This window comes from Chlorocebus sabaeus, chromosome X (genome assembly GCF_047675955.1).
Source record: "Chlorocebus sabaeus isolate Y175 chromosome X, mChlSab1.0.hap1, whole genome shotgun sequence".
NCBI classification, from domain to species: Eukaryota; Metazoa; Chordata; class Mammalia; order Primates; family Cercopithecidae; genus Chlorocebus; species Chlorocebus sabaeus.
The window spans coordinates 88702879-88730452 of record NC_132933.1 but is presented as its reverse complement, the minus strand read 5'-3'; the positions used below and the strand labels follow the sequence as shown (position 1 = coordinate 88730452).

Here is a 27574-nt window from a genome sequence, read left to right as displayed (position 1 = left end):
CACAAGATATCTGCGACCCTTTTCTCTCTCATACACAGTTGGCAAAATTTCAGATTTCTCCATTAATTTAACCTGCTGTTAATGAGTGGCTCTGGGCCCCTATACTTCAATATATTTGGAAGAGGAAGGAAGTCTCACCCTGACCCAGTTCCCAGTTGCCAGAAATGCCAGGACTGGCATGGGTTTTTTTCAGGCAATTTTTTTTTTTTTTTTTTTTTTTGAGATGGAGTTTCGCTCTTGTTGCTCAGGCTGGAGTGCAATGGCACAATCTCGGCTCACTGTAACCTCAGTCTCCGGGGTTCAAGTGGTTCTCCTGCCTCAGCCTCAGGCATGGGCCGCTACACCCAGCTAATTTTCTCTTTTTAGTAGAGACGAGGTTTCTCCATGTTAGGCTCATCTTGAGCTCCTGACCTCAGGTGATCCACCCGCCTCGCCCGCCCAAAGTGCTGGGATTACAGGCGTGGGCCACCGTGCCCGGCTTTCAGGTAAATTTAATGGCACTAGATCATCCTGAAAAAAGTCCTTTCCCAAGATCATGACCCTGTTCCTTTCTGTCTCTTTCAGCACCATTCGAACAGATGATTGGTGGAGCAGTCGGGAAGGACTGACAGTGAGGAGACTCAAGTGCTAGACTCAGCTTTGCCTCCAAGGAGTTTGTGGCCCTGAGCAAGTCTCTCCCACTCTCTGGATCCCAGCTTTCCTGGTTGGACAGCAAGGACTCTAAGGCCTTTACCTGCTCTAATCTTTTCTGGTTCTACAAACATTTGATGTAGCTTTAACGGGGCCTGAGGGAATTAGGGAGGTCTGAGAGGAAGGGTCTCTTGAAACCCTGGTACATAGGCATATGAACTGGATGCCCTTAAGAGCCACTGAAACAGAGATCTAACAAAACTCTGAGGAAGGGAAGAGGACAGGTGCTCTGAATATAGTCCTAGCCCACACCAGATTCCCTCCTCCCTTCCACAATGAAAGCAAAAAAGGAGTTAAATATCAGTTTTTGCCCAACCACTTCAGGCTACTTTCCTTCATCTGCGTGTCATGGGTGGCAGTGTAGAAGTGTGGGCTGTATTGCCATCAGTGCCTGCTGACCCAACCTAACTGCCCTCTAAGGCCCTTTTGCTTATGCCTCCCAGCTGAGGACAAAGTCATGGTGGCCTCCCACTCCCCAGAGGCCCTAATCAGGCTTAAGCTGCTCCTGGCTAAGTCAGAGAGGCATCAAAATGCAGCCACCACTTCCTTTCTGCAAAAGGAAGTCATTCCAAGGTCTCCAGGTGGAGAAGGGAACACCATGGCATAAAATGAACTGTTGGAGGATTATACTAAACAAACACACAAGCACACACTCCTTGAGAGGGAGAGAAGAGCTCTGTTAACTGACTGTGGCCCAAACCCATTTCCAGAATGTGGGTTTCTGCAGTTGTCTCTCCTTGACAAAGCCCCAAGTGTGGACAGGGTGACCCCAGCCCAGACAAGGAAGGGCTTCAGGGCCCCCTCAGGCAGCTTCCTGAGAGAGAAAGTGTCTCTCTGGCCCTCATGCCCTGGGGCTGACCAGGGGAAGGAGTTGCACGAAATCTAGCTGAGGGCGAGGGGCGGGGGGAGTCATGCAGCTCTCCCATAACGCCCCCTCCACAATTCCAGGCTTTGTGACTGTCCCCTCCCCCCCCCAACAACCCCGTACCAGCTTGTCAGCCTCCTGCGAGCTTCACTGCTTCCAGAGAAGCCCTCTGCCATCCCCCTTCCCTCTCTGGCCTCCCAAGTGACCCCTGGGATGTTCCTGGGAACATCATCTGGCCCCCACCCCTATTCCACCTTAATCTCAGAGGGAGATAGAAAAGTGGAGGGGGATGGGAGGGGGGTTTCCTGGGCAGGCGGGCGATCAGGGACTTCTAAAATGGCCACAGCAAGCTCACTGGTGTCTCAAGGACGGCGGCTAGGGCGGTGGGCAGAGGCCAGGGTGCTCACTGCGTTGTGGCTCCTTGGGGGAACTGGAGGTAGGACTGGGGGACTGAGAGGCTCAAGCAAGGGAAGCCAAGGCTACATGCACTCACCATTCCCGATCCTCCCCTTATCCACTGCATGGTGCTTGCGAAGTCCGGCTTCTCTGAGGCCCCGGAGCTGGCGCGAGTTGTCGCGGGCTGACTAGGAGGGCTGGGCTGAAGCAAGCGAGAGCCCCAGCGCCCCCTCCGCCTCCCCTCCTCCACAACCCTACAGCCCAATCCCCTCCGCCCCGGACCTCGCCTTCAGTCAGGTTGTTCCATGCCAACCGGCAGGCTCTGTCTCTCCGCCCTGCTGCTCCTAGAGGTCTTGGCAGGGAGAGGTGCGAGTGTGGGGGTTCCCAATGGGCTGCCTTTGTCCCCCACCAAGGCTTGAGAACTGTGGGGGTGGGATGCAGGGAGAGGATGGGGGCGAATAGCCTCCGCCCGCCCAGAAGAAGGCAGCTGCTACCTCTGCCTGCCTCCCGCTGCGCTGGAGTTAGATGCTGTTTATTGTGGGGCTTCCCAATTGTGTCGAGTCAGCGGAAAGTCCTTTCCAAAGTTACCAGAGGTGTTGGGCCAATCTCCAGAATAATAAGATCCTGCCCCAATGGAGCCATGCCAGCACTCTAACGCCTCCCTCCCCCACCCTCCCTCTGCATACTCCCCTAGGGTCTTCTCTCTTTGTGTACTCTCTTAGAGCTTTCATCTGCATTACTTTCACTTCTCAGAACAACCCTGTAGAGGCAGGCATTAGTATCTCCATTTTACAGATAAATAAATGGAGGTTTGGAAGAGGGATGGGGCGTAAGGTCACATTATTATTAATAATAATAATAATAATAATAATAAAAAGATAAACCCTCGACTTTACCCTCTGCAGCTTTCCAAGTGTCTTTCGACTATCTCTCCCTCTCTCTCACACACACACCACTCCAGGCTTCTCCTTCATACCTTTAGGAACATGAAAGGTAGCTTGTTGATGGACAAATTTTCCATTTGCTTATTTTGCTGAGAATGAGTTGAATGTACATCAGCAAAACAGGCAAACGGAGAAACCGCCCGCCTCTTTAGGATTCCCCCAACTCTGGGGAACACAACACAGGCTGGTACATTTGCTTAGGCTAAAAATTGACTTTGTCAGTCACACTGACATCTGTTATTATCCCTTATAGTCCTCACAGTAACTCTGAGATGGACGCAACAGGGATTCTTAATTGGCCACTGTTACAGACTTGAACACTGAAGCCCAGAGATTGAAAGACATCTGCTCAAAGTAGCACAGCCTAACAAGACAAGAATCCAAGGCTCCTGACTAGAAGAGCAGGTCAGGCAAAGACAGAATTGCGAAAACAGAGGTTGCACCCAAAGTATGATATTAGAAAGAAGTTCCTGGAGATAATTGGCATGAAGACATCACTGGCCTGTTACACATACAACTTCATTTGTCCTCTTCTTTTTAGCACAACTTCTGCATTTCATCTAACCTGTTGTTTTGTCCAGGCAGAGCTGGCTAAAGATAGAAGCAGTACCTTAATGAGCACCCCATCATGGGAGGTATACAAGCAGAAGCTGAATGACCCTTTGGCAAGGGATTCCTGAATTAAATGGGAGGTTGCCTTGGGTGACCTTTCAACTTCCCTCCCAAGTCTCGTAACCCAGGCATCAGTGATTCCACAATTTTCTCTCACTTTCCCATCTCTGGGCCTTCTCTCATGCTGAGTATCTTGGATGCACCTCCCCTGCCAACCATCCCATTCAAATTGTCATGACTGTTTAAGATCTGGCACCAGGCACACCACCTTTAGAAAGCTTTCCAGGAATATGTCCAGGCCCTGATTTTGTCATCTTTCATTTGATTCCTGTAGCACTATGATTTTGCTCTCTCAATTAAAAATGATCTTTTTATTTCCTGGTTGTTACGGGCTGAATTGTTTTCCCCCAAAATTTATGTGTTGAAGTCCTTCCCAGTACCTCAGAATCTGAGGACTCGTAGAAGACAGTTATCTACAAATCAAGCCAAGGAGAGAGGCCTCAGAAGACCCAACCCCACTGATAACTTGTTCTCAGACTTCTGGCCTCCAGGACTATAAGAAAATCAATTTCTGTTGTTTGAGCCACCCAGTCTGTGGTATTTTGTTATGGCACAGCCCTAGCAAACTAACACAATGGTCATATGAACATTTTACTATCCCCTTTCACTTTAATGGCATTATGGCTTTTTGAAGCAGTGGCAATGAATTACTCATTTCTGTATCTTCTACAACGGTGACTGGCACATAGTAAATACCCAATAAAAACTTGGAATTTTTTTGATGGATGCATTCATTCGACATTATCATTTAGCCCCTACGTGCCAGGCATTGGGACAGATGCTCAGGATACAAGACAAAGTTCCTCATGGACCTTACAATCTACTTAGAGAAGAGGGAAACAATAAATACGTAAATAAGCAAAATATTTAGAGATTGTAATATGTACTCTGAAGTATATAAACCAATTTATGTGATGTGAGTAGCCCTGGAATTGTAGAAAGTATCTGTATCAGTCATGGTCCAATCAGGAAAACAAAAACCACCCTAGGTCTTTTAAACTGTGAGCATTTAATGCATTACACTTGCAGAGCTAAAAAGTCAAACAGAGGATGGTGCAGCAACCTAGCATTTAACAAACACAGAAAGCTGCTACCACTCGTAGGGATGGATGGATAACAGATGACGTCATGCAGAAGCTAAAATCACGGGTTGGACAGCCTATTGGAAGCAGGTACCATGAATGGAGGAGTTGTTCAAGAGGAGCTGGAGCCATGGAGGAAAACAGCTACCACCAGAAAACACTTCTCTGATACAGGAGGTGGGAGAAATACCCTGGGTTCTCCCTTCCTCCTAGCCACCAATCTCCTTTACATGTCTCCCACTGGACAAAATAAGTGAGAAAGCAAGGAAATCTAAGAAATGTAATTTTCAGGAGAAGAGGGAGAATGGATCTGGATGCAAACAGGCCAGTGTTAATATAGAGTCTAGGGACTCCTGCAAAAAACAAGTGCCTAGAGACTCCTGCAAAAAAACAAAACAAAACAAAACAAAAAAACTGGTGTTGATCCCAGAAGTGTAAACAGATGCTGTTGAATCTGGTCATTATTTCTTGAGCACCTATTTGCCTAGAACCATATGAGTAGTTAGAGGAGATATAATATAGTTGGTAGGACATAATCTCTGAGGTCAGAACAACTTGAATTGTATTCAGTTATTGACTTTGCCACTTACTTGGGCAGATTATTCAATGTTCTGTGCCCTGATAGTTTTTTTTTTATCTGTGAATAGGGCTGACAAGTTTGTTACAAAGACGTGATAAATTTGTCTAAGGAAAGTACTTAGCACAGGGCCTGGAAGCCAGTAAGAATTCAGGACAGGACAATAGAAATCTGGAAAAGGGGTTTCCACAATCTCTGTGTTCACTCTCTTGAAGTCCTGTGATCTCCCAGAAGCCTATCTGGTACCTACCCAGGCACCAGCTCTCCACTCTGGTAGAGAGCCATGAGCAAAATGAAGACAAAGTCATGTCCCAGCTTATCTGTTACTCAGGTTCTCCAGTCATACAATGAACATACTAATTGTGTACCTAAGAGTGTTAAAAAATCACTGATCCATAGATATCAGAGTTGGCCTTAATAATTGTAAGGATTATTTCCTCCAACAGTCTCATTTTACTGATGAGAAGATATAGCCCCAGGGAATGGAAGGAACTCCCAAAGTCACAAAGTTAGTGGCTGAGCTGGGATAAAAATTCAAACCCTTGATTCTCCAGTGAGTGGAGTGCAGTAGTGAAAAAGGATAAATACTGAAAGGACACAACTACTATAATTCTAAATATTGGAGGCCTAAGACTAATGTGTATATTATAAACTCTTATCTTTACAAAGCAATATTTGGTACATACATTACTATATATTTTTGTTTATTCATAAAATCAATAAATATGTGTGCCTACAATGTGCCAGGTATAGTATGTTAAGCACTGATTCCATAGCAGTGAACAAGATGGACAGATTTCATGCCCTCATTTCTATTCAATGAACATGTAAATCTGGTAAGTAAATGTGCTAATACAGATGGTGATAAATGCCATAAAAGAAAGAAAGTGAAGGGATAGAGTAACTCTGAGGGAGGAATGGGAGTTTAGATAAGGAAGGCTTCTCCAAGGAGAAGGTATTTAAATTAAGGCCTAAAGGCTTAAGGAGAGCCAGCCATGTAAGAGGTAGGGGGAAAGTATTCCAGGCACAGAAAACAGAAAGTACAGAAGTCCAAAGGATTGAACTGGCATGTAGTGTCACAGGAACTAGAAGCGCAATGAGGCTGAAACCTAGAGAAAAAGAGAGGGAGTGATAGGAGACAAATTTGACAGAAGCCAGGTCACATAAAGCCTTGAAGGCCATAGTAAGACAATCTGGATTTGTTCTATGAACTACAGGGAGAGAGGGGTGGGAATTGATGGATTTTTAAGCAGGAGAATTAACTGATCCGATTTACCTTTTTAAAAGACAACTTAGTCTGCTATGTGGTAAATAGATTGAAAGGGGACAAAAGGTAAAAACTGTTGTAGTAAGACAGGGGAAAGATGATGGTGACTTGGACTGGAAGAACAGTAAAAGAACAGTAAAGATGATGGACAGAGGTAAAAAGACTTGAGATATATTTTAGAGATAGAAATAACAGAGCTTGATGATGGATTGGATGTGGAGTATGAGGGGAAAAAATGAATACATTCCAGATAACTTTAGGTTTTTGGTTTGCAATACTGGGTAGATGGTGACACTTTGCCTAAGGTGGGGAGACTGGCATAAGCTCAGGTTTGAAGAGGGAAAAAATCAAGACTTCCATTTGGATGTATTGAAAGTGAGCTGCCCAATAGATATATTATTAGAGGGGATGCCAGGAAGACAACTAGATATGAAAGCCTGGAGCTCAGGAGAGAAGATCTGGTTGGACATATACATTTTGGAGTCTTCCTCATACTTATGATATTTAAAGTCCCAAGACAGGTTGTAATCATCTAGGAGAGAACACAGATTTTTAAAAGGGCCCTGGACAAATTCTGAGGTTCTTAACAATTAGATAAAAGTTCCATAGAGAATGAGAGATTTATCTATAGAGACTGAGAAGCAGTGGCCAATAAGGTAAAAATAAAACAAGGGTAAATCATATTCAGGTGAATGTTGCAAGACTAGCTGTGTGAAATGTTGAAAAGTTAAATGATACGCCCGTTGTACTAGCAACAAGGTTGGTAATTTTGACAAAAGTAGCTTCACTGGCATGAGAGTAAGAAAGATCATATTGGAGGGGTAGAGGAGTGAATGAAGGGAATAAAGAGTGAGCAAAGGTAAACAAGTAGAGACAATGAGTGTAGACAACTCTTTGAGAAGTTCTCCTGTGAAGGGGATAAGACAAGGCAATATTTGGAAGGGGATATGAGGTCAAGGAAGTCTTTTTTATTCTTCTAACATGCAAATAAGGACATAGTGATATAATGATTGGAATGAGAGGAAAGGCTTATCACATAAGACCTTGCTAGTTGAAGCATGGTCGACAAACCAACAACATCATCATCACCTGGGTGCTTGTTAGAAATGCAGAACCTCAGGCCCCATCCCACATCTACTTAATCATAATCTACATTTCAACTAGATCCTCAGATTATCTACATGTACTTTAAAGTTTGAGAAGCACTGGTTCAAGAGCGGGAATACCTGCAGGTGCAAAGTCCTTCAGAAAGTGAGAGGGGATGGGTTCCAGAGCAAAAAGATTTGCCTTGACAGGAGCAGAATCACTTCCTGAAATCTAGCAGAAAAGAAGAGAAAATGGGTAAATGTGCAGGTGATGGTGAGCCTATAGATTTGGTGAATAAACGGGTAGGAAATGCCCCTATAACGTTTTTAAATTTTTTCTCCATGAAGCTGAGAGAGGATTATGGAGGGAGGTGTCAGTGGAGGTTACAGAAAGGAGGAGCAAGTGTGAAATAGTTCTTTCAGCACAGTGGCTCTCAACTTTGGCTGCATATTGGAATGATGTGGGAAGCTTTAAAAACCATAGATGTCTAAATCCCACCTTCAGGGTTTATTATTTCATTGGAATGGGATACAGCCTGGGCATCAGGATTTTAAAAAGCTCCCCAGATGATTCTAATGTGCAACTAAGGTTGAGAGACACTGTCTGAGAGGGAGTTGAAAAGTAAGCACATCAGGGACATATGGTAGGGTTTGCAGGAAATGTTAAGTATCTACAAAATAAATAAATAAATAAAAATCAGTATCTCTTAGGAACAGGGGCACACAACAAAATAAATATTGAGTGCCTAATTCAGACTTGTGGTAAAGAAAAATAAATCATCTCAACTGTAGCAATTGTCTCCAGTCTATTTTGCTCTTCAGGCACAGGCATAGAAATGGCAGGTGGTTGGGTGAAATCTGGAGGAGATTTGCCATGCAAATACAATGGGAAAATAAATGGATAATAGAGTTGCAAACATTTGTGAGGAAGTGATCATAATAGTGGACCAAGGAATCCAAGTCAGACACAAGGAAAAAGAGGGTATGAAGAAAAGTATTGGGTAATGGGGTAAGGTCAATTAAATGGTAGGGACAATGAATTGGAGATCCTGATGATGTGGAAGAATTGTTGGAAATGTATCAAAGTGAACTGGAATAAGAGGACACAGTAGTCAGAGAGAAGACGCTTGAAATCAATCAACATTGTGGAAGTAATCCAGTTGGTTACTGGTTGTGACAAGATCTAGAATGTTATCACAGAAGTGTTCTGGTTGAGTGAAGTGAATAAAAAAGTTGTTAAAGGTGGGGTCAATGTTGAATAAGCCACCTATAGGAATGTTGAGGTCATACAGACAGAAGAAAGGATTAAGACAAGTGACGATCTAGAAGCTAAAGTCTTCAATGAATGAGAAAGAACATCCAGAAAGACAGTCTATCAACCAAGAATTATGTATTAAGTGCCTACTATATGCCAAAGTCTGTTCTAAGTGCTGGGTATACAGCAGTGAATAAGACAGACTAGGTCTCTATCCTCAAGGAGCTTATGTTCTAATGGACAGATTTAGACATTGAACACAAAAACCAAAAATAAGGTAACATAGCTACTAAATAATTATTATAAAAATAATAGTGTAATAGCGGGTGACTGGTAGAGGGAGATACTGCTTTACCTAGGCACACAAAGAAAGCCCCTCTAAAGAAGTGACATCTGAGTTGACACTGGAATGATTAGAAGAAAACAGTCATTCAAAGGTCTGAGGAAATAGCATTCCAAATAAGAAGGAACAACAAAGGCAAAGGCCCAGAGATGGAAATGAGGCTGAGATGCACAAGGGATAGGAGGAAACGAATGTGGCAGAGTTTGGGTAACTATAATTATTGATAGAAAATGATATCAGGGACACAGGCAGGGCCAGAACATCAGGAAATGAAAGCAAAAGGAAGAGATAGTGGGTGCCAGAGGCAGATGGCATGTGTTGCAAAGAAGCCGGGGTTCTGAAGGCAGAGGGGAAAAAATGGGAAACATGATAGATGTTATCCTCAAATAAGCTAATACAAAATAATTTAAAGCAAGATGTTAGTGCAATGGGAAAAGTACATATAGGTACATACATAAATATAATCTTAGACTTTGAGAAGAAAAATCCAGCTAAATGAATTATCAAGGTAATCTAGCCCCTTAATACTACTCAAAGTATGGGGCTACATCACCTGAGAGCTTACTAGAAATGCAGAATCCTAGATGTACCCCAGACCTACTGACTCAGCATGAACATTTTCATAAGTTCGCCAGTGACTCATGTGCCCATTAAAGTGTGAGAAGCTCACCTCTAGACCAAACTACTGTCATTGTGTTGGAGCCATTAGGGTAATTTTATTTGCCCTGCCCCTCTCAAAAGGAAACATCTTTATCAGTATTTGGAAGCACGATAGTCAGAGATGCTGAGGACAAGCAGAATTCCTGATTTTAAAAAAAAGGTTTACTGAGCATGTGGGCTCCCATCTCCTCTGTGAGAACATCAGCTAGGTAGATATCCCCCTCAGAACACAATTCTTCATTCCCATGTTTTCCAAACATGTCCCTGACACTGTACACCCATGGTCCCCAGGGAAACTTGAAGCAAGCTCTTGAAGCAGCTCCAAGCAGATCAGGGAAGAGCAGAAAGTGGTCACACTTGTCTTCCTTCAGACAACAACAGTCAAAGACTAGAGACAGGATCAGATGCTGCTCAATAAGCTGCTGCAGAAAGCATCACCCTGGAAAGTAGGGGGTCTTGGCCCAATAGTCTCCCCCAGGCCACTTCAGCTTGATCACCCAGTCAAATGAAAGGCCTGTTCTTTCCAACAAGGTATAGACCCATTAGTTAGTCTCATTCTTTAAGCTCTCCATGGGCTCTCTACTGTCAAATTTGTATAACTGAAGTGACTTTAAGTTCACTTCTTCCTAACAACTGTCTCTTTCCTCTTTACCTCCCTCTTATCTTCTTCCTCCCATGCCATGCCTTCAGCCTCAAACAGCTTCCTGTCTACCAAATAATTTGCTCTCCAGTTCACTATTAATTTTCAGGACAAAGGCAGGAGCTGAAATAATGGCATGAGAAGTTTCAATTAGATGAGCAGATTTAACCTCCATCCAGACATGGTGTTGATTAAATCACTTGGGTGGATTCAGGACCTGCAAGTCTCACATATATTATGTATCTCTGCAAAGATTCTCTGAAAAGCTAAATTCACATATTAATGTCCAATCTTATGAATCCCCATCACTGAAGGTATCCAAGCAGAGTCTAAAAAAGTACCTGCCAGTGATGCTGTAGAATGACTCTTCCATTGATAGAAGGCTGCACTAGGGAACCATGCAAAGAAGTTAGTGAGCCAAGGGGAGAAGGGCACTGGAGTAGGAGTTGGGTGACTGCTAACTTCCTATGTAACCCTGGATAAGCTATTCAGTTTCCTCATCTGTCAAATGATGTGTGTGATTAGAACCTCTCAATACTTTTTGACCTCTGCTTTTGTAGAGTGTAGGAAGGGTCCTTCAGAGGCTAATTCTTGTCCTGGGAGACATGTGGGAGACTGAGTGGGAGGAGTTCTAGGTTCCACTTTAACCAAAGTAGTTCTCCTTTCTCACCTGTTTTACACATTAAACTTCCAGGTAAGATTATGATTGAACATAGTTCCTGCTTCTAAAAAACAAACCGAAACTACATCAAAGGCTATAAATGGAAAGTCTGGACAACTGACCTCCTGTTTTATTTGCCCACCACAGTGTCTTAAATGTCTTTTGGGTGCTAAACAATATGCTTTTCAAAATACTCAATATATTTTACAAAAAATCTGGGCTTCACGTAAAAATACAGCTTCTCTTGAAACACTGGAAAGTCTAGCAGCCCTGGGCTTGTATTCCTACCTTGCAATAATGAGCTTGAGCTCGACAGCAGCTACGTTCCTTAGAGCCAGAGACCCTGTCCACTGGCCCCTGCCCGCCTTCTGCAGGCATCTGTGTGGTGACCAGATGCCCGGTCACCAGAGACCACTGCCCTCCAGGTTTCTCTGATTTTCAGCTTATTTACCCCTCCACAGGTCTAGGAGACCAAACCCAGAATGGGTTGTTCTAGAAATGGCCGTGTCCATGCATGAGGAGTGAGGTCTATGTAGAACAGTGCTTCTCAAACTTTAATGTTCATGGGTGTTTTTGTTAAAGTGAAAATTCTGATTCAATAGGTCTGGGGTGGTGCTTAAGGGTCTGCACTTCTAACAGGCTTGCAGGTAATGCGGATACGGCTCATCCATGAACCACACTTTAGATGTTAGGGGCCCGTAGAAAGAAGAAACAAGTGAGGAAACAAGAGTGTTGGCCTTCGGCCCCTATTCTCACTAACCTTCAGTGATCTGGGGAAACCACTAAACCTACTGTTCGGTGGGCCTGCTAAGCCTTTTTCCAGGGAGGTGGTGAGAAAACAAAACGAGAATCTTCCAGTCGGAGGAGTGCTTGAAGAGAAAAAGAATTACAAAGAAAGCCAGCATGGTGTCTGTTTAGAGGGAGGTGAGGCTTCTTCCAGGGGATCTGACCCCCTTCCCTGACCTCAGATGTCTTAGACCACCTCTCAGGTTTGAGGAGTTGATTCCTGAGCTCCAAGGGAAACTTGTTTTATTGGCAAAAGTTTTGAGAGGGTGAAAGAAAGGAGAAGAAAATGAGGAAAAGGAGGAGGAAGACAAAGAGGAGGATGAGGAAGAGAGGGAGGGGAGGAAAAGGAGAGACAAGAAAAATGGAAAAGAAGGAGGATGAAGACATGGTGATGAATGAGGAGAAAAGAAGAGGAGGAGGAGGAGGAAGGAGAGAGGATAAGGGAAAGAAGGAGGGATGAGGAAGAGGGAGCCTTAAGAGATCAAGGCTGAAGTTTTTCCTAAAGTCCCTGTATTAGTTCATTCACATACTGCTATGAAGAAATACCTGAGACTGAGTAATTTATAAAGAAAAGAGGTTTAATTGACTCACAGTTCTGAATGACTTGGTGGGGGATGGCTCAGGAAACTTACATTCATGGCATAAGGCACCTCTTCAAAGGACAGCAGGATAGAGAATGTACAATGAGCAAAGGGGGAAGCCGCTCCTTATAAAACCATCCGATCTCATGAGAACTCACTGTCACGAGAACAGCATAAGGGAAACCAACCCCATGATTCAATTACCTCCCACCAGGTCCCTGACTTGACACATGGGGATTTTTATAATTCAAGGTGAGATTTGGGTGGGGACACATAGACAAAACACATAAGGCTTCTCACTAGACTCCTCTATCCTCATTGGGCCTCTCCTCACATTAAGGCATTCTCATAGGAGGATCCTAAGGTCCACTTTCCAGCTCTAAAATTCAATGCTCTTCTGAAGTGCTATGACAACAGGATGAGCTGACTCCATCCAGCCTGCCTATGGTGAACTGTCTCCTCTTTCTCTCCTGTGTCACACCAGGAGCCACCCAACAAAGCTAATGCTTCCTCTTTCTGATATGATAGATTCACAGAGATCATATAGGCTGCTGTGGAATCCCTAATGGGGTAAACTGGGAAGGAGAAGAGAAGGCATTGCCTCTACACATATACACATTAGTTGCCAAGGCCTGTTACCTCTAATCCTATGGCATTTCTTCTGTGTACCCCCTCCTCTCCAAACCCATAACCACTACCCTGGGTCATACTCTTGTTTATTATGTCTCTCCTGAACCATCCCATCGGCCTCCTATGTGTCCCCTCACCTAAATTTTTGCTGCCTTCCAATAAATTCTCACAATGCTGCTGAAGTTATATTCCAAAATCACTGCTTGAATCAGATCAAACACTTTTAATGACTCCCAATTGCATACAAGATTAACTTCAAATTCCTTAGCAAGATAATAACAAGTATCTACAACCTGTCCCTAAGTACTCTTCTACCTACTTTTTAGTATCTTTGTATATTCTCTCAGAATTTATTTTCCCCTACTTCTGGCTGTCTACATTCTAGCCATCCTTCCAGGTCTGGATCAAATGCCATCTATTTATTGAAGCCTGGACTCAAGTTGAAATCCACCTCTCTTTCTGTAAATGCAAATGACATTTTGCTGGTGCACTTTTTCAGCCACTTGCCACCACTTCGTTTATGTAGTTAGCCATTTATGAACTTATCTCCTACATATAATTTTGCTTGCTCATAGCCTGTCAGAGCCCTAGTGTTGAGAGGCTCTCAGAAAATGCTTGTTGAGTGAATTGGTGTTCAGAGAAAGGAGAAAAAAAGGCCAGAGCTTGGGTTCGGACAAAGGCAGAGCAAACTCTGAGAGGGCCAGAGAAAGCCATGCAGGGTCCAACTTTCACCACTCTGAGGCTTGCTAAGGATGCCTCCATTTCCTCCCATGTCTCTCTTGATGACTGAAATTCCTCAGAGTGACACCTTTTGGGGTTGGAAACATTTTGGATGTCTCTGAGAAATGCAAACAGCCTTGAAAGAGGGAAAATACCTAAGGCAGTGATTCTCAAAGGGTGGTTTGCAGACTTTCAGTGAATGGTGAAGTGGATTCATATGTGTGGTAAAATCAATTAGGTATATCGTGATGAGATTTTTTTTTTTTAACAGAAAATATCAGACTACAAGTAAGGTTACACCAACATCAGCTGGAAGCAACATAGGACTTGAACTAGTTTGCCTCTCTGTACCTCAGTTTCCTCATCTGGAAAACAGGAATAATAATAATACCTATATCAAAAAGTTGCTATGAGGAGTAAACAAGTGAGTACGTGTAAAACTTTTAGCACAATGCCTGGCATATGTTAGCTCTGATAATAGTGATTAGCTGTTGGGTGGAAGTAGAGGTAGGGTTGAGGGGATTGCAGAAAGGACCACTAAGGATGATGAAGGACTTTACCAAACCTGATGCAGACCATGTGGACTGACACCCATACATGATAGGTGCAGACTATAAAAACACTTGTGTGGGCAGCTGGCAAGATGGCCAAATAGGAAAAGCTCAGGTCTGCAGTTCCCAGCGAGATCAACACAGAAGGCAGATGATTTCTGCATTTCCAACTGAGGTACAAGACTCATCTCATTGGGACTGGTTAGACAGTGGGTGCAGCCCACAGAGGGTGAGCAGAAGCAGGATGGGGCTTCACCTCACCTGTGAAGCTCAAGGGGTTGGGTAATTCCCTCCCCTAGCCAAGGGAAGCCATGAGGGACTGTGCCATAAGGAATGATGCATTCCAAACTAGATACTACACTTTTCCCATGGTCTTCACAAGATGCAGACCATGTGATTCCTTCTGGTACCTATGCCACAAGGGCCCTGGGTTTGAAGCACAAAACTGGGTGGCTGTTTGGGCAGACACTGAGCTAGCTGCAGGAGTTTCTTTTCATATCACAGTGGTGCCTAGAATGCCAGCAAGACAGAACCATTTACTCCCCTGAAAAGGGGGCTGAAGCCAGGCAGCCAAGGGATCCCACCCCCACGGAGCCCAGCAAACTAAGATCCACTGGCATGAAACTCTTGCTGGCAGCACAGCAGTCTGAAGTCGACCTGGGACGCTCCAGCTTGGTGGGGATAGGGGTATCCACCATTACTGAGGCATGAGTAGGTGATTTTCCCCTCACAGCATAAACAAAACCACTGGGAAGTTCAAACAGGGCTTGAACCCACTGCAGCTTGGCAAAGCTGCTGTAGCCAGGCCACCTCTCTAGATTCCTCCTCTCTGGACAGGACGCCTCTGCAAAAGGCAGCAGCCCCAGTCAGGGGATTTTAGATAAAACTCCCATCTCCCTGGGACAGAGCATCTGGGGGCAAGAACGGCTGTGGGTGCAGCTTCAGCAGACTTAACCTTTCCTGCCTACCAGCTCTGAAGGAAGCACTCAAGCTCTGCTAAGGGACAGACTGCCTCCTCAAATGGGTCCCTTACCGGCATGTCTCCTGACTGGGAGACACCTCCCAGCAGGGGTTGACAGACACCTCATATAGGAGAGCTCTGACTGGCATCTGGCAGGTACCCCTCTGGAACAAAGCTTCCAGAGGAAGGAACAGGCAGCAATCTTTGCTCTTCTGCACACTCTGCTGGTGATACCCAGGCAAACAGGGTCTGGAGTGAACATCCAGCAAACTCCAGCAGACCTGCAGCAGACGGGCCTGTTAGAAGAAAAACTAATAAACAGAAAGGAATAGTATCAACATCAACAAAAAGGATGTCCACACCAAAACCACATCCGAAGATCACCAACATCAAAGACCAAAGGTAGATAAATCCACAAAGATGGGGAGAAACCAGCACAGAAAGGCTGAAAATTGCCAAAACCAGAATGCCTCTTCTTCTCCAAAGGATCATAACTCCTCACCAGCAAGGGAAGAAAACTGGATGGAGAATGAATTTGACAAATTGACAGAAGTAGGGTTCTGAAGGTGGGGAATAACAAACTCCTCCGAGCTAAAGGAGCATGTTCTATTCCAATGCAAGGAAGCTAAGAACCTTGAAAAAAGGTTAGGCGAATTGCTAACTAGAATAACCAATTAAGAGAAGAACATAAATGACTTGATAGGGCTAAAAAACACAGCATGAGAACTTCGTGAAGCATACACAAGTATCAATAGCTGAATTGATCAAGCAGAAGAAATGGTATCAGAGATTGAAAATTCACTTAATGAAATAAAGTGAGAAGACAAGATGAGAGAAAAAAGAATGAAAAGGAACGAACAAAGCCTCCAAGAAATATGGGATGATGTGAAAAGACCAAACTTACATTTGATTAGTGTACCTGAAAGTGATGGGGAGAATGGAACCAAGTTGGAAAACACTCTTCAGGATATTATCCAGGAGAACTTCCCCCAAAATAGCAAGACAAGACAACATTCAATTTCAGGAAATACAGAGAACACCACAAAGATACTCTTCGAGAAGAGCAACCCCAAGACACATAATCATCGGATACGCCAAGGTTGAAATGAAGGAAAACACGTTAAGGGGGGCCAGAGAGAGAGGTCGGGTTACCCACAAAGAGAAGCCCATCAGACTAACAGCGGATCTCTCTGCAGAAACCCTACAGAAGAAAAGCCAGAAGAGAGTGGGGGCCAATATTCAACATTCATAAAGAGAAGAATTTTCAACCCAGAATTTCATATCCAGCCACACTATACTTCATAAGCGAAGGAGAAATAAAATTCTTTACAGACAAGCAAATACTGAGAGATTTGGTCAACACTAGGCCTGCCTTACAAGAGCTCCTGAAGGAAACACTAAACATGGGAAGGAACAACCTGTACTAGCCACTGCAAAAAACATACCAAATTGTAAAGACCATCGACACTATGAAGAAACTGCATCAACTAACAGCCAAAATAACCAGCTAGCATCATAATGACAGCATCAGATTCACACATAACAATATTAACCTTAAATGTAAACAGGATAAATGCCCCAATTAATAGAAACAGACTGGAAAATTAGATAAAGAGTCAAAACCCATTGGTTTACTTTATTCAGGAGACCCATCTCATGTACAAAGACACACATAGGCTCAAAATAAAGGGATGGAGAAATATTTACCAAGAAAATGGAAAGCAAAAAAAGCAGGCATAAAAATCCTAGTCTCTGATAAAACAGACTTTAAACCAACAAAGAAAAAGGAAAACAAGAGCATTACATAGTGATAAAGGGATCAATGCAACAAGAAGTGCTAACGATCCTAAATATATATGCACCCAATACAGGAGCACCCAGATTCAGAAAGCAAGTTCTTAGAGACCTATAAAGAGACTTAGACTCCCACACAAAAATAGTGGGAGACTTTAAAATGCCACTGTCAATATTAGACAGATCAACGAGACAGAAAATAACAAGGATATTCAGGACTTGAACTCAGCTCTGGACCAAGTGGACCTAATAGACATCTAAAGAACTCTCCACTGCAAATCAACAGAATATACATTCTTCTCAGCACTACATCAGACGTATTCAAATATTGACCACGTAATTGGAAGTAAAACACTCCTCAGCAAATGTGAAAGAAGAGAAATCATAACAGTCTCTCAGACCACAGTGCAATTAAATGAGAACTTAGGACTAAGAACCTCACTCAAAATCACACAACTACATGGACACTTAGCAACCTGCTCCTGAATGATTACTAGGTAAATAACGAAATTAAGGCAGATATAAAGATGTTCTTCGAAACCTATCAGAACAAAGATACAATGTACCAGACTCTCTGGAACACAGATAAGCAGCGTTTAGAGGGAAAATTATAGCACCAAATGCCCACAAGAGAAAGCAGGAAAGATCTGAAATCGACACCCTAACATCACAATTAAAAGAACTAGAGAAGCGAGAACAAACAAATTCAAAAGCTAGCAGAAGAAAAGAAATAACTAAGATCAGAGCAGAAGACCTGATAAAGGTAGAGACACGAAAAACCCTTAAAAAAATAAATGAAACCAGGCGCTGGTTTTCTGTAAAGATCAACAGAATAGATAGGCCACTAGCCAGACTAATAAAGAAGAAAAGAGAGAAGAATCAAATAGATAGAATACAAAATGATAAAGGGGATAGTACCACTGACTCTACAGAAATACAAACTAACATCAGGGAATACTAGAAACACCTCTATGCAAATAAACTCAGAAATCTAGAAGAAATGGGTAAATTTCTGGACATATACACCCTCCCAAGTCTAAAACAGGAAGAAGTCGAATCCCTGAGTATACCAATAACAAGTTCTGAAATTCAGGCAGTAATTAATAGCATACCAACCACAAAAAGTCCAGGACAAGATGTATTCACAGCCAAATTCTACCAGAGGTACAAAAAGGAGCTGGTAGCATTCCTTCTGAAACTGTTCCAAACAATAGAAAAAGAGGGAATCCTATCTAACTCATTTTATGAGACGAGTACCATCCTGATACAAAAACCTGGCAGAGACACAACAAAAAAAGAAAATTTCAGGCCAATATCCCTGATGAACATCAATGTGAAAATCCTCAGCAAAATACCGGCAAACCAAATCCAGCAGCACATCAAAAAGCTTATCCACCACAATCAAGTCAGCTTCATCCCTGGGATGCAAGTCTGCTTCAACGTACACAAATCAAATGTAATCCATCACATCAACAGAACCAATGACAAAAAACATGATTATCTCAACAGATGCAGAAAAGTCCTTTGATAAAATTCAACACCTCTTCATGCTAAAAACTGTCAATAAACTAGGTAATGATGGAACATAACTCAAAATAATGAGAGCTATTTATGACAAACTCACAGCCTATGATACCGAATGGGCAAAAACTGGAAGCATTCCCTTTGAAAACTGGCACAAGACAAAGATGCCCTCTCTCACCACTCCTATTCAACACAATATTGGAAGTTCTGGCTAGGGCAATCAGGCAAGAGAAAGAAATAAAGAATATTTAAATAGGAAGAGAGGAAGTCAAACTGTCTCTCTTTGCAGATGATATGATTGTATACTTAGCAAACCCCATCATCTCAGCCCCAAAACTCCTGAAGCTGATAAGCAACTTCATCAAAGTCTCAGGATACAAAATCAATGTGGAAAAATCACATGCATTCCTATACATCAATAATAGACAAACAGAGAGCCAAATCGTGAGTGAACTCCCATTTACAATTGCTACAAAGAGAATAAAATACCTAAGAATACAACTTACAAGGGATGTGAAGGACCACTTCAAGGAAAACTACAAACCACTTCTCAAGGAAATAAGAGAGGACTCAAACAAATGGAAAAACATTCCATGCTCATGGATAGAAAGAATCAATATCGTGAAAATGGCCATACTGTCCAAAGTAATTTATAGATTCAATGCTATCCCCATCAAACTACCATCGATCTTCTTCACAGAATTAGAAAGAAAACTACTTTAAAGTTCATATGGAACCAAGAAAGAGCCCACATAGCCAAGACAATGCTAAGCAAAACGATCAAAGCTGGAGGCATCATGCTACATGACTTCAAACTATACTACAAGGCTACAATAACCAAAACAGCATGATACTGGTACCAAAACAGAGATATAGACCAATGGAGCAGAACAGAGCCCTCAGAAATAACACCACATATCTACAACCATCTGATCTTTGACAAACCTGACAAAAACAAGAAATAGAGAAAGGATTCCCTATTTAATAAATGGTGCTGGGAAAACTGGCTTGCCATAAGTAGAAAGCTGAAACTGGATCCCTTCCTTACACCTTACACAAAAATTAACTCAAGATAGATTAAAGCCTTAAACATAAGACCTAAAATCATTAAAAAAAAAAAAAAAAAAAAAAACTGGGAGAAAAACGAGGCAATACCATACAGGAGATAGGCATGGGCAAAGACTTCATAACTAAAACACCAAAAGCAATGACAACAAAAGCCAAAATTGAAAAATGGCATCTAAGTAAACTAAAGAGCTTGTGCACAGTAAAAGAAACTATCATCAGAGTGAACAGGCAACCTACAGAATACGAGAAAATTTTTGCAATCTATCCATCTGACAAAGAGCTAATATCCAGAATCTAGAAGTAACTTAAACAAATTTACAAGAAAAAAACAGCCCCATCAAAAAGTGGGCGAAGGATACGAATGGACACTTCTCAAAAGAAGACATTTATGCAGCTAACAAACAAATTTACAAGAAAAAAAATCAGACAATCCCATCAAAAATGGGTGAAAGATGAACAGACACTTCTCAAAAGAAGACATTTATGCAGCCAACAGACACATGAAAAAATGCTCATCATCACTGGCTATCAGAGAAATGCAAATCAAAACCACAATGAGATACCCTCTCACACCAGTTAGAATGGTGATCATTATAAAGTCAGGAAACAAACGATGCTGGAGAGGATGTGGAGAAATAGGAATGCTTTTACACTGTTGGTGGGACTGTAAAGTAGTTCAACCATTGTGGAAGACAGTGTGGCGATTCCTCAAGGATTTAGAACTAGAAATTGACTCAGCCATTCCATTACTGAGTATATACCCAAAGGATTATAAATCATGCTGTTATAAAGACCTATGCACATGTATGTTTATTGTGACACTCTTCTCAATAGCAAAGACTTGGAACCAACCCAAATGTCCATCAATTATAGACTGGATAAAGAAAATGTGGCACATACACACCATGGAATACTATGCAGCTATGAAAAAGGATGAGTTCATGTCCTTTGCAGGGATATGGATGAAACTGGAAACCATCATTCTCAGCAAACTAACACAAGAACGGAAAACTAAACAGCGTGTGTTCTCACTCATAAGTGCGAGTTGAACAATGAGAACACATGGACACAGGGAGGGGAATATCACATACCGGGGCCTGTTGGGGTTGGGGGCTAGGGGAGGGATAGCATTAGTAGAAATACCCAATGCAGATGACGGGTTGATGGGTGCAGCAAACCACCATGTCATGTGTATACCTATGTAACAAACCTGCACATTCTGCACATCTATCCCAGAACTTAAAGTATAATTTTAAAAAGTTAAAAAAAAAGACTTGTTTGCATGCATTGACACAGACACACAGAGTGGTCTCACAAACCCTTAGTCTCTATCAGCAGCCAGGTATGCTGGTTGCTTCACTCCTATGAGGAATCTGTGCCTGTCACAGAATAAGGTGCCTGAGGCCAGGAGGAGAAGGGTGCCCTGGATTGTGGCAGCAACTATTAGAAACAGTGAAAATATCCCAACCCCAAACCCCAGAGCCTAGATTGAGACATTCTCATGAAACCCTGGCAACCACACAAATTAAATCCAGGCAGGCATAAGACAACGTGTTTATTTTTCTTCACTTTTTCTCTCCTTTTGTGCTATGATTCTTTTGTGAGCCTCCCTCTAGAACCTCTCAGGGTGTTTAGGTTTATTTTATATTCTTGAAGAGAAGGAAAGCAGTAAAGGGAAGGATACACTGGGGGAAGCATTTGTTTTATTTATTTATTCAAATAATATTTATTGCATACCTTCTATGTGTTAGGCACTGTTCCTGTTCCAGGAATTGGGGATATTTTGGTGAATAAAACTGTCAAAATCCTTGCTCTCATGGTGCTTATATTCTAGCAGGGAGAGAAAAATGACAAACAGATAAAATATATAGTATGTCAGATGGTTATAACTGCTATTGACGGGAAAAGCAGAGAGGGTGGCGAAACGTATTATGCAATTTTTAAAAGGATGGTCAGGGTAAGTCTCATTGAGAAGATGACTCATAAACAATACTTGAGCAAGGTGAGATGGCCAGCCATGCAGACATCTGAAAACAGAATGTTCCAGACGAAAGGAATAGCCAGCAAGGCCCCTTAATGCCGGCATGTTCCAGGCAACTCTAAAGAAGAGTGGGGAGGCTGATGCGACTGAAGTGGAATGAGCACTGAACCATAGTAGAATATAAGGTCACCGAGGTAATGGGGACCTGATCATTTAAGGTTTTTTTTTTTTTTTTTTTTTTTAATACTTTAAGTTCTAGGGTACATGTGCATAATGTGCAGGTTTGTTACATATGTATACTTGTGCCATGTTAAATATCATTGTGAGAATTGAGCATTTGCTCTTAGTGAGATGGGAGACAATTGAAGGATTCTGAGCACAAGAGTGACATGTGACATGATTTGACTTAAGTTTCAATACACTCACAGTGGATATTGTATAAAGAATTGACTGTAGGACGTTAAGGGAGGAAACAGAGCAGTAAGGAGGATAATGTAGCATTCCTAGATAACAGTACTTTAGACCAGAGTGATAGCAGGGGAGGTGGTGAGAAGTAATCAATTTTAAATATATTTTGAAGGTAGAACCAACAGGATTACCCAAGGGATTAGATGTGGGATGTGGAAGAAAATGAGCCATAAGGCTTTTATTCTGAGCATCTGGAAGGAAGCATCTGGAATTTGCTATAAATTGGAGGAGGGAGGGAAAAGTACCGAAGAACTTGATCTTGGTTTTTGTATCAGGAGTTCAGTTTGGGACATATTAAGTTTGTAATGCCTGTTAGATATGCAAGTGGAGAGGTTAAGTAGTCAGTTAGATATACATGTTGAAGGAAAAGGCCAGGCTGGAGATATAAATTTGGGAGACATTAGCTTTTACTTAATGAGTCTAAATGAGGTCACCAAGGAAGGAAATACATTGAAAGAAAAGAAGAGGTCCAATGACTAACGCCTGAAGACTTCTAACATTTAGAGGTTGGGGAGGTGAGAAGAAAATAGCAAAGAACTCTGAGAAGGAGCAATCAGTGAGGTGGCAGTGAAACTAGGAGAGTCTTGAAAGCCAAGGAAGTCTAGGAATCCAAGGAAGAAAGAGTTTCAAGGAGCAAAGGTGGTCAACTTTGTCAAGTGCTGGTAAGAGGAATTCTTTTGTGGTTGAGAAGGGGTCCAGCCCCATGGAAAGCTGATACAACAGTGGTATGTGTTCTCAAGGGATAGGGGAGGTTGACAACTCCTTGAGTGGCTTGTACAGAGGCAGTGTGGCATTCAGGTTCTAGACTGAAAGGCACACTAACCTAGGCAAGATTGGCCAGTGATTCTGTGTGTATGGTGTGTCATCTGAGGCATTTAATACAGACAGCAGAGCAGATGGAGCAGTGAACCTCACTGGAAAACCTGGCCAACCAGTCACAGATGTAGAGAAAGTGGCTACTCATAGGGTACAATCAGAAGCATGTTAGAGAGGTCTCTGTTTCCAAACATACCTTCACCATTTCAACATCAGATTCTAGGCTTTCTTTTTTTTCTTTTTATTTATTTATTTTTTATTTTTATTATTACTATACTTTAAGTTCTAGGGTACATGTGCATAACGTGCAGGTTTGTTACATATGTATACTTGTGCCATGTTGGTGTGCTGCACCCATCAACTCGTCATTTACATTAGGTACAACTCCCAATGCAATCCCTCACCCCTCCCCCCTCCCCCTCCCCCCCTCCCCATGATAGGCCCCGGTGTGTGATGTTCCCCTTCCCGAGTCCAAGTGATCTCATTGTTCAGTTCCCACCTATGAGTGAGAACATGCGGTGTTTGGTTTTCTGTTCTTGCGATAGTTTGCTGAGAATGATGGTTTCCAGCTGCATCCATGTCCCTACAAAGGACATAAACTCATCCTTTTTTATGGCTGCATAGTATTCCATGGTGTATATGTGCCACATTTTCTTAATCCAGTCTGTCACTGATGGACATTTGGGTTGATTCCAAGTCTTTGCTATTGTGAATACTTATTTATCTGACAAGCACTTATGTGTTAAGAACTTTTCTAAGCATTTACAAATAACAACTTAGTGAATCTGCACAACAACCCTGTGAGGTAAGTTCTATGCTTATCCCTTTTTTACAGATGAAGAAATGGAGGCAGAGAAAGGCTAAGGACCTTGCTCAATTGCACATAGTAAGAAGTAGAACCCAGACTCAATAATAATAATAATAATAATAATAATAATAATAATAATAATAAATAAGTAGAGTCCAGACTCTAATTCTGCTGTTTCCAGTGTCCATGCTTTTAGCATTTACACCTAGGCACTGGCCAACTACAGTGTAAGCAAAATCCTGCCTACGGCCTGTTTCTGTATGTTTTTGTACTTTTCTATAGGGTTGTTTTAAAAGAAAAGAAAAACATGCAACATGCACCTAGTTTGGTCCATAAAGCCTAAACTATTTACTGTCTGGCCCTTCACTGAAAAAGTTTATCATCCCCTGCTTAACACTGTAAAATGGGCAAGACAATACCTCTAATTAGTTTGTGGGTAGATCAAATGATATAATTTATAGGAAGTGCTGGTAGGTATTCAAAAAACAACAGATTTTATGATTAATTTTATACTCCTTCTGCCATTAGCTCTTTGCTTCCTGCACTCTCCCCCAAAGGAATTCCTCTTAGATGTGACTCATTCCCAGCCCTCATGTTTCCCTCAGCCTTTCCTGAAAAGTTACCATAGACAGCCATACCAATCATTATTTGTTAAACATATCCATTAAAAGAATAATTTAGTAGGAATTTCAGTAGCTTTAAAATACCTAAGTGAATTGGACGAAGCACGTAGGTTCTAACTAAGGAAGTCTTGGCAACAAATGCTAAATAATCCACTAGATGTTTTTCCCAAATGGCAATTGTAGAGTTAGCAAATAAATATGTAATGGGTTATATCCCCTAAAAAGTAAAATTTGAAATAAGCATTAAAATTTTTTAAAGCAAGTAATATTTCATTTGGTTATTAGATGTAAGGAAAAATTATAGAACATCAGAACCTGAAGACTCCATAGAAATTCTCTAGGCAAATACCTCAGATTAAATATTGGAAATGTGAATCCCAGAGACAGAAGGATACTTGCACATGGCCACACAGCAAATTGAGCTAGAATCCTGTTCTCCTAATGTAGTGTTCTTTCCATTACAACAGTGCTTGGAAACTAGTTATGTGGGGCTGGATTCTACGTTTAGTTTTTCCCACATAATGTAAAAATGAAGTTGATCCATTATTTAAAGAGCAAAATATTATGTAAGAAAATCTGGATTTCCAGATTCCATTGAAGAAAATCAGAAGATCTGGCCATTTAGGAAAATGAACTAGAACTGGGTAGTGGCTTCATTTAGACATAGCATGTGATCTCTAGTTTGACATAATCTCCACCACTCTTTTTTTTGGGGGGGGGGGGAGATGGAGTCTTGCTCTGTCACCCAGGCTGGAGTGCAGTAGCATGATCTCGGCTCACTGACACCACTGCCTTCCGGGTTCAAGCAATTCTCCTGTCTCAGCCTCCCAAGTAGCTGGGACCACAGGTGCATGCTACCATGCCTGGCTAATTTTTGTATTTTTAGTAGAGAAGGGGTTTCACTATATTGGTCATGCTGGTCTCGAACTTTTAACTGCGGGTGATCCACCCGTCTCGGCCCTCCAAAGTGCTGGGATTACAGGTGTGAGCCACTGCGCCCAGCCCCACCACTCTCAAATGCATCTACCCTGCAATGTCTTTGTCTCTCATGTAACTTACCAATCAATTCTATTTAAGATTTTGCAGTTGACTTTCCCTACCCTACACCTTGCAGCATTTTCCCAAACAAGGGGTGAAAGCTCCCTTCTGAGGGTTCCCAGGAGGACCATGGGCTGAGGCATCATAGCCATGGACTATGATAAGACACTAGTTTTTCATTCTTGATTGTTGTAGTAGAGAGACTACTAGTTTCCTACCGAAAACCAAATTTCCCTGAAAGCTGTCATGCACCATTTTTGTTTTTCCCACTGTTTTCAATGGGGATATGACAACTGGAGGTTCACCAGCCATCCTGTGACCTTCAGGATAAAAACCATGGTATGAAGTTACCATACCAACCCTGAACAGCCTATCTCTAGATCTTTCTTACATAATATAAAAATAAATGTCTGCCTCATTTAGGCCACATTTATATCCCATTTCTGTTACTAGCAGCCAAATGTAATTCCTAATATATAAAACAAGCATGAAAGTTCTTGGCCTTGAGGTGGCAAAAATAAGGAAATCATATAACTACTTAACATCTGCGTGCTTCAGTCTCCTTGTATGTAAAATGGAAATAGTAATACTCTCTACTTCAGAGGATTATTAAGTGAGTTTGATACATGTGAGGATTAAATAAATTTAATACATATAAAATACTTGAAATAGTGCCTGACATAGGGTGTGGTAGTTATAATAAAGACCCCCTCCCCCCATCCACCAAACATATTCACATACTACTAATCCCTAGAAACTGTGAATATGTTAGGTTACATGGCAAAGAGGAATGGGGAATTAGAGTAGCAGATGGGATTAAAGTTGTTAATCAGTGACCTTTAAAATAGGGAGATTATCCTGGATCACCGAGGTGGTCCCAATGTAATTGCAAAGGTGCTTAAATGTGAAGGAAGCAGCAGAGTTAGTTTCAGAGTACTGCAATATGAGAAAGACTTGACTAGCCATTGCTGGCTTTGAAGATGGAAGGGAGCCATGAGTCAAGGAATGCTAGCAGCCTCTAGAAGCTGGAAAAAGCAGGAAAGTTTCTCCTCTAGAGCCTCCAGAAAAGAATGCAATCTTGTTGACACCTTAATTTTAGCCACTAAGATAAATTTTGGAATTTTGACTTCCAGAACTGTAAGATAATAAATGTTTGTTGTTTTAAGCCATCAAATTTGTGGTAATTTCTTCAGGAACAATAGGAAGCTAATATACATTGTAAATGCTCTATAAATGATAAATATAAAACTAAATAACTCAGTCTCAGTTTGTATTTGCAGAAAAGAATGAAGACATTTTTCATTTGATATTTGCAAACTAGTCCCATTTTATAGCTGGGGAAACTAAGGTTCAGAAACAAGTAATGACTTACCTAAATTCAGCCAGTGAGTTAGCAGCAGGATGCTTTCTCCTTACTTGCTACCAGCAGCTGCCTGGCTACCCTGTAACTTGTGTTTCCAGCTCCAGCAGTGGCAATTTTGCAGACAGACGCCCACATCTGCTGTAACTAAAGTGTGATAATTGGTTGCTAAGCCATGCAATCGGTTGCTAGGCTCCTTTCCCCCTTTCAGGCTCCAACACACTTCAGCAACTGGAAGTTAATAATCTGCCAGCAAATTAAATTTGGTGAAAAGATCAGACAGCGTGTTAATCGAGAACCAGGCGATTGAGGCTCACCTCAGAGGACTGTGTGAGCTTCTACCAAGTACACTCCCTATGTGGGCTGCGGTTTCCATACCAGATACATGAACTCTTGGACCTCTGTGTATCTAAAGGGGGCTAGATGTATTTCTTTGAGCTACTAATGAATATCTTCATGCCTTTCCCTGAGCATTTCTCTGTCTCAAATGCCCTAAGCTTGATTGTGTTTCACAGAGTGTTGTAATTAAAGGGGTGATTATAGATGGGTGGTGGAGGCCTTATTGCATAGGGCAGATGTTGTCACCCAGGGCTGTACATGAGAATCACCTGGGGAACTTTGCAAAGACCCAGATGCTGGAGACCCATCCCAAATATTCTAATTTAATTGGTTTGGATGGGGCCTAAACATGGGTAGTAAAATGAAAACAAACACAAAATCTCCCCAGG

General features: G+C 42.1%; 1 protein-coding gene across 3 annotated transcripts in view; it reads right to left on the bottom strand.

Annotated features, from left to right (window-relative positions):
• Positions 1-26947, bottom strand: part of ARHGEF9 (Cdc42 guanine nucleotide exchange factor 9) — a 181097-nt gene extending 154150 nt beyond the window's left edge. The window contains exon 1 of one of the 3 annotated variants that reach the window (XM_007991893.3): positions 26859-26947. Coding sequence is in view for 2 of the 3 variants with exons in the window: in XM_037994665.2 (XP_037850593.1) it covers positions 2049-2078 (30 nt within the window). In the remaining variant the exon portion in view is untranslated. Of the gene's footprint in view, positions 1-2048; positions 2173-26858 lie in introns of those variants that run through there. The other 2 variants (XM_037994665.2, XM_007991890.3) reach the window with 2 other exon arrangements.
• Between the last annotated feature and the right edge of the window lie 627 nt (positions 26948-27574).